This window comes from Gymnoscopelus braueri (genome assembly GCF_963280865.1).
Source record: "Gymnoscopelus braueri genome assembly, chromosome: 12".
Taxonomy (NCBI): Eukaryota; Metazoa; Chordata; class Actinopteri; order Myctophiformes; family Myctophidae; genus Gymnoscopelus; species Gymnoscopelus braueri.
In genome coordinates this window covers 26,581,989-26,594,033 of record NC_137614.1, presented here as the reverse complement: position 1 = coordinate 26,594,033, position 12,045 = coordinate 26,581,989, and the positions used below count along the sequence as shown (strand labels likewise).

At 39.7% G+C, this 12,045-nt stretch overlaps 1 protein-coding gene across 1 annotated transcript; it reads right to left on the bottom strand.

Annotated features, from left to right (window-relative positions):
• Positions 1-3,583: 3,583 nt before the first annotated feature.
• Positions 3,584-10,978, bottom strand: sdf4 (stromal cell derived factor 4). Its single transcript, XM_080444628.1, has 7 exons — positions 10,829-10,978; positions 9,810-10,146; positions 7,623-7,759; positions 7,412-7,525; positions 6,304-6,462; positions 5,594-5,769; positions 3,584-5,157 (listed from the first exon to the last, which is right to left on the bottom strand). Exons 2-7 carry the CDS (start codon positions 10,118-10,120, stop codon positions 4,981-4,983), a joined length of 1,074 nt encoding a protein of 357 aa, XP_080300754.1. The 5' UTR covers positions 10,121-10,146; positions 10,829-10,978; the 3' UTR covers positions 3,584-4,980.
• Positions 10,979-12,045: the final 1,067 nt, after the last annotated feature.

Here is a 12,045-nt window from a genome sequence, read left to right as displayed (position 1 = left end):
AGGTTCCCTGATCAAATTCCAGATGTCCCATTCTTCAATATTGTAATACTTTGAAATTTTCAAGGTCAAAATACAAAAAAGCAAGGCAAAAACACTAGAAGACACCTGCTTCAGGGCCCAAAGGTGCGTTGGCGCAGTGATGTGGTGCGCTTGATCGTTTGCCTCTGCTACAGACAGTTTGCAGGTTCAAGTCCCATGCCATCAATGTACACGGAGGACCATTGGGGGGACTGCGTCCCTCCCCTGTTTCCTGATAGTTAAAGGTGGGGGGTTATGACTGAAAGAACTCTTCCCAGCTAAAGTTTTACTAATTAATTAGTATTAGCTTTATCAGCTAATTAAAGCAGACACACAGGGTTATTGTAATTTAAAGGTGTCCCTGAGCAAGACCCAACCCCTAACTGCTCCTGTTGATTAATAATACATTTAAAGTCTTATGAGGTCATATCATTTATAATAATATAATATAATATAATATAATATAATATAATATAATATAATATAATATAATATAAAATAATGTAATATAATATAATATAATATAATATAATATAATATAATATAATATAATATAATATAATATAATATAATATAATATAATATAATATAATATAATAATATAATATAATATAATATAATATAATATAATATAATTTAATATAATATAATATAATATAATATAATATAATATAACATTAGTTGTAAAAGACGTGTCTTTTCAACAGATATCTCTTTACCCACTGGGCACACACAACACAACGCCCATACGCCGTGCATACGCCGTCCATACGACGTCCGAGTCAGACCTCAGTCAGCAGCTGTTTTGCAAAAAATACATTGAAACGACGTCGACACACGTCTGACTCGGACGTCGTATGGACGGCGTATTCACAGCGTTTGGGCGTTGTTGTATTGTGTGCCCAGTGGGTAGAGACTTCTGTTGATGATTTTGTATTGCATTTTAAGTTTTATGGCTTTTCCCAACCCCGTAGCCTAAGTGAACGGTGAACACCAGTGATATTGTAAGTTTATTAAGTGGAATTCATAATTCATAATTGTCAATTATTGTTTCCTCCCTTCCTATAAATATAAGGCAAGTTTTAGATTCATCACGCACAAACCTTACATTAGTTTTAGATTCATCACGCACAAACCTTACATTTCCCCACCAACATAGAAAGAATGCTATCAGTAATTTATCTACAAAAATAATGTATATACACAATAAAAATATGCTATGAATAATTATGTTGTCAGTGCCTTTATAAAGCCCTGCATTGACTTTTTGGTGAACACCAGTGATATTGTAAGTTTATTAAGTGGAATTCATAATTCATAATTGTCAATTATTGTTTCCCCCCTTCCTATAAATATAAGGCAAGTTTTAGATTCATTACGCACAAACCTTACATTTCCCCACCAACATATAAAGAATGCTATCAGTAACTTATCTACATAAATAATGTATATACACAATAAAAATATGCTATGAATAATTATGTTGTCAGTGCATTTATAAAGCCCTGCATTGACTTTTTTCAGCCAGCAGGTGTCATGGCAACAACATGAGACCAAAATACTTGATAGTCACGTGACTTTTTGCCTTTTGTAGTCAAATGCATTTATATATAAAAAAAGAATAATAATAATAATACCAGCTAATGTCCCTTATGTCCTTATTTTTTAACTCTATGGTTGACATAATCATTTTAGCCTGCTTTACTTTATGTTCTTTATGGTAGTTAATGGAACCTCACTCTCTAGCATAGCTGCTGGACAATATATAGAGGATGAAATGCATAATTTATTAAATAATATAAAGGTAATATCAAATACATTGTACAAAATGAGAGACATGACGCATTATTAGCAAGACAGTCTTTTATTATATTATTCCTCATTTTGCTGGTTTCCCCTGAAACCCCTTTACTGTTACAGACTAGAACTGCCTTAGAATCTCTACTGATGATGTGGCCATAGCTGAATGGTTAGAGAGCCTGCCTGACAAGCCATAATTACCAGGTTCGATCCCAGGCCTCAGCAATGTGTCAAAGTGTCCCTGAGCAAGACACTTTACAGAATAGTTCACCCAAAAAATACTGCTTTTCTATCAATTACACACTCCATGAAGTCTTCAATGGGTCTTGGGACTCGAGACCCAAAAGAGAAATTTGATGTCTCCCCGGGAGCCTGGGTCTTGACTCAAGACTCTTTTGGGTCTTGGGACTCAAGAGCCAAAAGAGAAATATGATGTCTCCCCGGGAGTCGGGACCCAAGCCTCAAGACTCTTGAGCTAAAAAGTTTGTGAACCACTGCCATTTAGAACAGTGGTTTTCAACCTTTTTCATGCCAAGGACCCCTAAATTGATATACATTTTGCAGCGGACGCCCATCTGAAAGTGTTTTGTGCCAGGGACCACCAGAAGCAAAGATGTTCGCTTTAAAAATGTATATATATTTAAAAGATATGCACACATTTTCAAGATTTTTTGCCGCGCTATGAGCTTGTAGATCTGCTATTTTTTAATAGCCAAAGTGGTTAAAAATGATTGTGACGCTATCAGTGGCGTACCCACCTTAGAGGCAGGAACTAAAATCTCGCCTCCCCTAGAAAACGAAGTAAAAGACTGACTGAAAAACAGGCAGTGAAAAAAATCCAAACAGAATAGTGGCCGTCGGACCATTTGCCCGCCTCCTCGTCCATTCAAGCGGGCAGGCACCTAATCACCACCGTATCCATTCAGCAGAGCGACCCTCACCCATCTAGTGATGCAAATGTGGCCGTTGTCTTCATGGGGTACCAGGAGTGCCAGGGGTGGGGGTCTGGGCCATCACCTGCTGTACTCGCCTGGCATAAAAGGGGCTCTGAGAGCAGGGGGGGGAATCTCGTCTGCCCTAAATGTAATTCCTGGGAACGCCACTGTTCCATGAGCTGCTGCAGTGCTGCTGTTCAGCCACAGAGAAGAACGGCACTTTGGTTTTGGGCTCCATGATTGGTCAAGTTCAAGGATTCTGCGATCGACTTTCATGGGCTTTTATAGGAATACGTGAAGCCTGGCTTTACCATCCTGACTCGACAAGGTCTAGCTCGTCTAGCTCAGCCCGGCTTGGCGTTCATGGAACGGAATAAACCAGGCTGTACGGACCAGACTTTGTCAAACCTGGATTTGACTTAAATCCAGGTTTATATAATTCTCCTTTCATGTAATAGGCCCCCTGTCCAGCTGAAATATTACAAAATCTAAACAAATAAGTCAATAGTCCAATCTTTGATTAATCAAGTGTTAAGAAAACCAGGTGCTCAGTGATTGATAAGAAATATTTGTTTACAATAAAATTGCAATACAGTTATATAAAGCTGTGTGACATTCCATCATCATAAATCTTATCTTACAAGAAAGGACCAACAGAGAGGACCTTTGTGTGATCCAAACAGCACTCCACAGGATATTGTAAAATGCAACATAACTGAGGAATGCATATTACTTAAGCTTGATTTACAGTATGCTTCGGCAACAAGTGTCAGGCGATGCGTCGCTTGAATAAAATAACATATTTGCACATTTTCAATAGACAATACTTATTTTACTGTATGTGGCTCACATGGGGCAAGCCATCTAGAAGAGGGTCTGTGTGTGGCACCGTGTAGGTGTCCATGGCTAATCTCACAAACCACTGGACTGATCAGAGACAACTTTCTTGTTCACACTGCCAGTATGCCAAGGAAGTACCTCCCCTGATACTTTTTCATATATTGTGAATATTCTTCAAAGTTTTAGAAATTACATTTATACTGGAAGTCAATGGAGTTTGGATTGGGCTAAAACATAGCTCAAATATGGTTATGACCGACATCAGATTGGCCACATGATGGCCACATGACATCTAAGATCCACAAGGAAGCCAGGCCGTGATTAGATCACGTCTTGTTTAGCGACAGGTCACCAGACACTTTCACCTTAGCACAAATCAGTCTTTAGTTTGCATAAGCAAAGCATGTCGAAACACAAGGTACTGTACATGACTGTATAGATGAATCAAGCATGTACAAATAAACAAGGTGACTGTCAAGGTAACCATTCAACATCCCTGATAAGCATCAACTACCATGACAATTTTCTGAATGAGAAGCTCCATTAGAATGAAGCAACACAAAAAAGTTAAAATTTTGCAAGTGTTAGACAGTTTCATACGGTTTGATATTGAGAAAAAAAACCCTATCATTTCCAGTTCTCTCTAGTGCTATAACTAATAGGTAGAGTACACCGAACTGAAACAGACTACCGTAAATCTGATTATTTTATTCATACCGTGGGTTAAAGCTCTTTAAAATGAAGCATGACAATCTATTATACCTTGTCTGTAAGTTTGTAAGGACGGATACCATCTACTGTCATAACAACTTATAAGATCACCTGATTGATTTATCAACTGCAAGTATGGAGAAAGCAGTGGTAATTAAACAATTGTGCTTCACCTTTTAACTGCAAGTGACATCTCTGTAAAGACAATCTCCTTTAAGCAGCATTATATTAAAATTTACTCTGTCATTCCATCTGACAAGCACGGATGACATATTTACATTGTATACAATTGCCCCAGCTAATGTGAATGAGTTTGTGGTACAAACGATACATCCTACGGTACAAATAATGGACCTTGTTGTGCCTTTCTCATTACTGCACTAGGAAGGGGACAGCTCTAATCTTGATTGAAGTGCCTCATATACACACACACACACACATATATATATATCAATATATCAACACAAACAAATTTTGGAGAGCCCAAAAATTACCATCCATACAAAGTGAGTCCAACGGCACACACAGAGGGCAGGGCCAAGGCAACGGTTAACTTAATGACGAAGGAGAGGAAGGGTGTTTCAATGCATTTGAGTCAACGGTGGAGCAGGCCGGAGTGGCTAGGCTTTCACAACGCCTGCTTACTGAGGGTAGGGCAGGGTTGGAAGGGGCAGTTTCAGAATTCCTCGTGAACATTCCTGGCGTAGTCCATGAGCTTGCTGCCAGTAAAGTATTCACTGTACTTGAGAATTTCCTCCAGCTCCAGGTTGTGGTTCTGGTTCTCGTCTGCCACAGCAATCATCTGCTTGGCCTCGTTCAGCGCGTTGTACTCGTTCATTGGGTCCATGTACTCCTGACCAGCAGGGGGAGACGGAGACACAGAGAGAAGGTGACACAGAGAGAAGGTGAGGTCAAGGATGAAGAAGAGAAAAAACAGATACTGTATACTGTATATCACCAGCCTCTCTTTCACTTTAGCACAATGCATATATTTGCATGCAGGCAAAACAGAGACTGAATTGAAGAATGTTGTTTTCTCTGTGCCTTTCATTTCGTCGCTTTAGGGCAGAAATCTCGTATCTACATTTTCTACATTTTGCAACAAACAGGTTCTTTCTTATTTTTTTCGGTTTCCGGAAAAGTAACAGTTTTGAACATACAAGGTTTCTGCCCGACAGCGACGATATCTGCATAGTGTTCGCCCTCTCTTTTGCATTTCTTTGCATGCAGGCAAAACAGGGGCCCAATTGATCAATGTCGTTTTCACTGTGCCTTTCATTTGCACATACCTCCAATTCATCCATCGTTACGATGTTGTCATGATCCGCATCAATGACGTCCTCAAACTCCTTCTTCCTCTCTCGGACCCAGTCATCGTCAATATCCTGTGCCTGCTGGTTCTCCACAGTGCCCATGGGCAGGGAGATGAACTCAGACAGAGTCAGCTTCTTATCACCGTCCTGGTCTGTCAACAAAGCACGACAAACACATCTGTCTTGGGTGTCATCGTCGTCGTCATCATCATCATCATCATCATCATAGGCCTACGCACTTACCAAAACACCCATAATCATTAAGTTCAGCCTCTGTTCACACTGCTCTTAACTCATTGAGTGCCATTCACGCGTTTCACGTGTTTTACCGCTATGGTGCAACGTGCCAATCACGTGTTTGACGTGTTTTTGAAAAAAATTGTAAAAAAATAATAATTTCAGAACCCAAGATATCATTATCTGAAGATTTGGAGCTCCATCCACTCCTTGTTTAACTTATAACTGAAAAAGGCTGTATCTCGCTTCCTAAGCACTTTTTTTTACTATTACTAAAAAATAAAAAATCGCACTGGCCAGAAATAGCCAGAAATCATTCAGGCACTCAGTGAGTTAAGATGCAACCATGGCTTTTATTACTGTACTAGACTAATAAATACTGGTGTGCGGGCAGGTGTACTGTACATAGCAGCACATGTTATGAATATGCTACTGTATATGAACCATACCTAGGTCACGAACAATCTCCTTCACCATGTATTTGAGCATGCCTCGGCTATGCTCAGGGTGAAGGAAGGAGAGGAACTCCTGCTCATTCAGCAGTTGGTCTGCTGGGGGGTCGTCTGCCTGGAACCAGCGGTCTTTCAGGCTTTCCAGGACCTCCTGGGCTGCAAAGACGGAGATAAGACACAAGATAGATAAAAAAATTTAGTACGAGTACAACTCAACATCATTGTGCCCCACATTGGAAAGACAACCGGATATCCACACCTGAACAAATATCCTGTTAATATCCTGAACAAAACCAATCAAATAAGCTCTACTAAATGAGCGTTGTGTACTCTTTACAACTGCTGCTAGCTGACCACTGGTCAGCCTCAGCTCCACGCTTCCATTCTGAACTAATAACATACACACTTACTAATAGAATTTCACTAATAGAATGGCCCATTTAATTGGGGAGATTTGCATTACTCATTTGCTTGTATGCAGCATAGTCTCATGCTGCTGTTACTTCCTCTAGGATTGCAGCTCAGCGTCCACCATCATGTGTTGTCCTGACTGAACTGAATCATTAATGAAACTGGACTGCCTGTGATCCATTCACTTTGCAGGTTGCAGATCCGGTCAAGAGCGGATACAGAAATATCCTTTGTGCGTCTCTATGTGTGTGCGTGCAAATTACCAGATACAGTAGCCGGTCTACACTGGATCAGATCACTGAGCAATAAATAGATTATCGCAAAACAGCCGTGCTTGGAAAGGGTGCTTTGATTGGCGATTTATTATTCCTTTCAAAGAAAAGTTCCATTTGAGTTCATATTGACATTCGTATGGAAGTTTAGTAGCCAACAAGTAGCCTAATTGTTGAGTTTGAAATTGAAGTTTTGTGTCAACATCAACACATTATTCTGTGGCACACACACCATTTGATTTTTTTTTTTACATTTTCTACGCATGATATGTGCTTGAATGTGGAAAAAACTAAACAAAAAAAACATGAGCATATGAAAGTTGGTGTATAGTTCCGGCAAGAACTTCAAACCACTTTCACCCCTGCTGTTCATTCATCAGAGTTCTTGTACAAATGTGACTGTATGTTATGTTCATACTTACTTTCCTCGTCCACCTTCACATCTTCGTTATTTTTTATTTTCTCAGCAACTTCTTTCTCGTTGAATCCTTTGCTGCCCAGGAATTTCACCCGGTATTCGTCCCATGTAACGTGACCTTCGGTTGAGGAGAAAGCATAATTTTGAGACAGTCTGGGACACAACGCAGCAGTTTGGCCATGATCTTAGCAATGCCTGTCCAATGTCTCTCTCACCATCTTTATCTGGGTCAACTGCACGGAAACTCAGCTTGTTCTCCTTTACAGCCTCCTGGAAATGCTCCTCAGTCTTCTCCATGATCCAGCGCTGCATCTCCTTGGCACTCACACTCCTGTCTCTGTTCAGATCCACCCTGAGTGAGTGATAGCAGACTGTTAATGAAATATTCAAGTCACAACGAGTGACAACGCCTATTCCTGATTTGAGTTGTAGAGATTTTAAACACTTGTAATCTGCATCAGCCACATGCTGCAGCACCTGACTGGCTTATATCCAAACCACACTCAAATCTTATATATTTTATTTTATTATGTATACACATTTTATTGTTGTTTTGTTATTTGTCTCTACTCTTATAATTATCCATGATGTGACTGCAATTTGTCAGAGCTTGTATGGTAAATAATTTCACCCACACTTACACCTGTAAAACTGTAATGTTACATGAACTTGGAAGATGAACTTGTATACTTTAAGTTCCTATTTGTCGGTATCACAATGAAAACTATTTTTTCAATGTTTTAAAGAAAAAGTACTGTGACATTTATTTTCTTACACATTTTTTGTTGTTATCAATATAGTCTTTGTGTTTTGCCAATTATTTGGGGCCCCATTTGCAACATACTCACGGCCCACAGGTTGGGAATCGCTGGTCTAGATGAGTTATGTCAGTGGCGGCGTGTGCAGACTTTATTGACTGGGGTGGTCTAAGTGGGGCACTGACTTACTGTATGCAGGGATGGAATTTAAGTAAGAGCACAGTGGTTCTCAAAGTCAGGGCACCCTAGGGCCTAAAGGCAAATGAGTAACGCAAATCTCCCCAATGAAATGGGCCATTCTATTAGTGAAATTCTATTAGTAAGTGTGTACGTTATTAGTTTAGAATAGAAGCGAGGAGCTGAGGCTGACCAGTGGTCAGCTAGCAGCAGTTGTAAAGAGTACACAGACTATATTTGCTCTGCGCATTTCATGCACAAGGCTCATTTAGTAGAGCTTATTTGATTGGGGTTTTTTTCAGGATATTAACAGGATATTTGTTCAGGTGTGGATATCCGGTTGTCTTTTATTTAAGTACCGTAATATGACATAAATGTAGTGTGCTATAAAGTAACAATGTAACTCAGGGTTACTCAGGGTGCCGTGGATGGAAAAGTAATTTACAAGGGTGACCGGAGTAAAAAAAACCGTTTGAGAACCACTGCCATAGACACACAAAAAATGAAAACGTACCAAAATCGTTGCACTGCTCCAATTGGTTACATTTGTACATTCCCGGATTTACAAATGGATAAATTAACACTGAGGATTTTACTGTGGCGTTTTAAATCTGGAGCTTTTGTTTGAAATGTGCTCAACGCTAATGCATTTAAGTAAAGCTTCCCATTACCATATAGGGTTCAATTAAATTGTCAGGGTCTTTGCTTCCTGGTGCAAGAAATTTGTCAAGCAACAGAAGAGGATTAGGCTAAAAGAAAAGAAAAGAAATGGATTGAGGCGTTTGCCTCTGTATGAATCAGCTTATGACACTACTTTGCTATTGTATATTTTAAAAGAGAAATGTTGACAATACAGTATCCCGTAGCCATGATGAGATCAATACTGACTGTATTCAGAAACACAGGTGGAGTAGGCTTGAGTGTCAGCTGTGATTTCAGTTATCTAAAAGCGAACATATTTAGTCAGAACAACCTGCACTTAAACAAAAGATTGATTATGCAACCATGCCCACAGGCAAAGGCATGAAATACGAGACATGAATAAGGCAAGTTACACAGTAACCTGTAGTACCTCACCTAGACCTCGCCTCATATGCAGCCACTTTTGCATTACCAATGTTGTGACACACAGTAAGTAGCCTTTGCATGTTTAAATTTGACAGCTTGACCCAAGGGTGTGATTACACACAAAGGAATTGTCATGACCTTCTGAAATTCTGACAGCATAACAGTGGACAACAGTGCAGTGTTCTAGAAGACAGCTGTGTGCTCTGCAGACTGTGTATACTCAAATCAAATCAAAGCATCCCTGTGTGTCATGAGTCATGACTCATAACCAGTTTAGGAACATTGCACAGGCTTCCGTTTTGTGTCAGGTCAATGTAAATTAATTGCCAATTGGCCTTCACATTAGAGTAGGTGGGGGAAACCAGATTGACAACATTGTAAGTAAAGCACATATCTTACTTGGTGAAGATGTCAATTAGCTTTTTCCGGTTCCTCCTGGGCTCAGAGTCCTCTTCAAACTCCTCCATATCTTTGCCCAGGAACACCTCCTGGTGGAAGTCCTTGTTGAGGTGGCCATCCATCTCCATCTTTACCCCATTCAGGTGGTCGGGGGGCAGTATCTCATTCTCATCCTTGCCTGTTGGATTCTTCTCTTTTAGGAGGGCTGACATGTTGGCTGGTCGTGCGTGGACATCCATGGCGTGGAGCAGGACACACAACACCAAGGACACAACCAGGTGCCTGCAACACACTTGCCTTAAAGTGGCCATGATGCTTCTGTTGACCTGCAGACGCCCTGAGTTGGAGATAGAGAGATAACATAAGTTACATAACATCATACTTCTAGAGGCACAATAATCCATCATTATCCAACAATGTTGTGACTTTTTTGTATAGTAATTAAATAGTTTTAAGGAAAAATGCTGCTATTTTTCCCAAAGAGACGAAAGATTGCTGCGATTTGTTTCAAAAAGCTTTATACCCCAAATATATAACATGTATATATAAGTTATATAATATAACGACGCAATGTGACATAGCTGTTTACACAATGCTGTAGCCTTTATATATATCTATGGCTGTAGCCCCTCTGTATATACTCTCCCCATTTTCAACTGTTTTTATTATATTTTGCACTTGCTCTTGCAATGTAAACGTATGTTTTCTCCTGCCAAAAAAGCTCCTTTGAATTGAATTGAAATTGAATGTCCTACGGATCATCTCCTCTCACAAGCTTCATTCATCAAATATGACGTTGTGTAGAAGACAGTTTCACTTATAAATGAATGGGTGATCCATCCCCACAGCCAGAAAGCTATGATAGCTAAACACAGCTAACGCTAACTGCTCGTTAGTCAATCAATGTCGTACTGTAAATAACGCGCATTAATGCTAACACACCGGCTAAGGAATAGCATTAGGCTTTTGCTATTATTAAATACATGACGTAAGGCGAAGAGGACAACCAACCAACCAACCTGTGTGACGCACTCCTCCGACTAAACAAACTGGCTAGAACTCAAGGAAATGGAAGATGCTTGGCTAGCCTAGTAGCAGAATCTCCAGTTGACTAGGAGGTGTTTCATGTCATTACCGTCACAGAGCCAAACAACCCTGAGCAGCAGCTTCAGCAAGCTGTCAGATGCTACAGTGTTGCCAGATTGTGTGAGAGAAATAAGTAACCAGGTCCATGATAACAAGCACAAAAGAAGCGACTATTATAGGCCATAAGCAATTAAAATCTATATTCGTCAGCTAAATTGAAATAATAATTAAAAAAAAACTTGGGGAAAAAAGTAAAAAATATCCTTGAAACATTCTAACAACACCAATTTGGTGCAGGAGTCCCTGGCACAAAACATTTTCAGATGGGGGGTTAGTTGGGGGACAAATACTTTTTAAATTGAAAAAAAAGCCCAAATAAGCAACTACACTTTAGAAACAAGCCCCAAAAATGGCAACCCGCAACTATCAATATTTACAAGAAACTAAACAGAAAAAGAAGCCCAAAGTCGCTTATAATAAGCGGACATGGCAACGCTGTATACTTCCTGTACACGTGGATCCTCCACAGACTCTGGTGTAGGACACGTTTTTTTCAGCTATGGATGATGAATGGTTGCATCATATAACATGTTCTACGCGAAGCACCAGCTGATAGCGAAATGCTTTCGGATCATGATAGTTTGTTAGATGGTCTTGTTGCCTGCTGATATGTTGTCACACACAGACTGACTTGGGAACGGATTCAGGAACTAGGGCGGTCGTGGCTGGGAGCCATGTTGGAAAGGTCAGGGTTGTTGGTTGCACTTGACTACAGGTTGCTGTCACTGGGTGGCAGTGTTGTCAAAACAACAACAACAAAATCATGAATGTTGGAACCATAGACTGTGGCTGGAAGGCTGGAACCCTTATTTTTAACTCTATGCTGGAACTAGTGGTGGAAAAAGTACTAAAATGTTTTACTTAAGTAAAAGTATCAATTCTGCAATGTAGAAATACTCTAAATACTCTAAAATTAAAAGTCCGGAATTCAAAATTTACTTGAGTAAGAATACAAAAGTATTGGTATCAAAATGTACTTAAAGTACCAAAAGTAGAAAGTACTCATTATGCAGAATGTTTTCAAATGTATAAAATGTATAAAAATCTTTTGAAAATAGCAGATCTACAAGTTCGCAATGTGTCGCATCAC

Excerpts from the sequence above, each read along its gene's own strand:
- sdf4 (XM_080444628.1), bottom strand. The coding sequence starts at position 10,120 with ATGGCCACTTTAAGGCAAGTGTGTTGCAGGCACCTGGTTGTGTCCTTG. Across the intron at positions 7,526-7,622 it reads AGTTGACCCAGATAAAGATG|GTCACGTTACATGGGACGAA; the intron begins GTGAGAGAGACA and ends CCTCAACCGAAG. Across the intron at positions 6,463-7,411 it reads TGTGAAGGTGGACGAGGAAA|CCCAGGAGGTCCTGGAAAGC; the intron begins GTAAGTATGAAC and ends CCGTCTTTGCAG.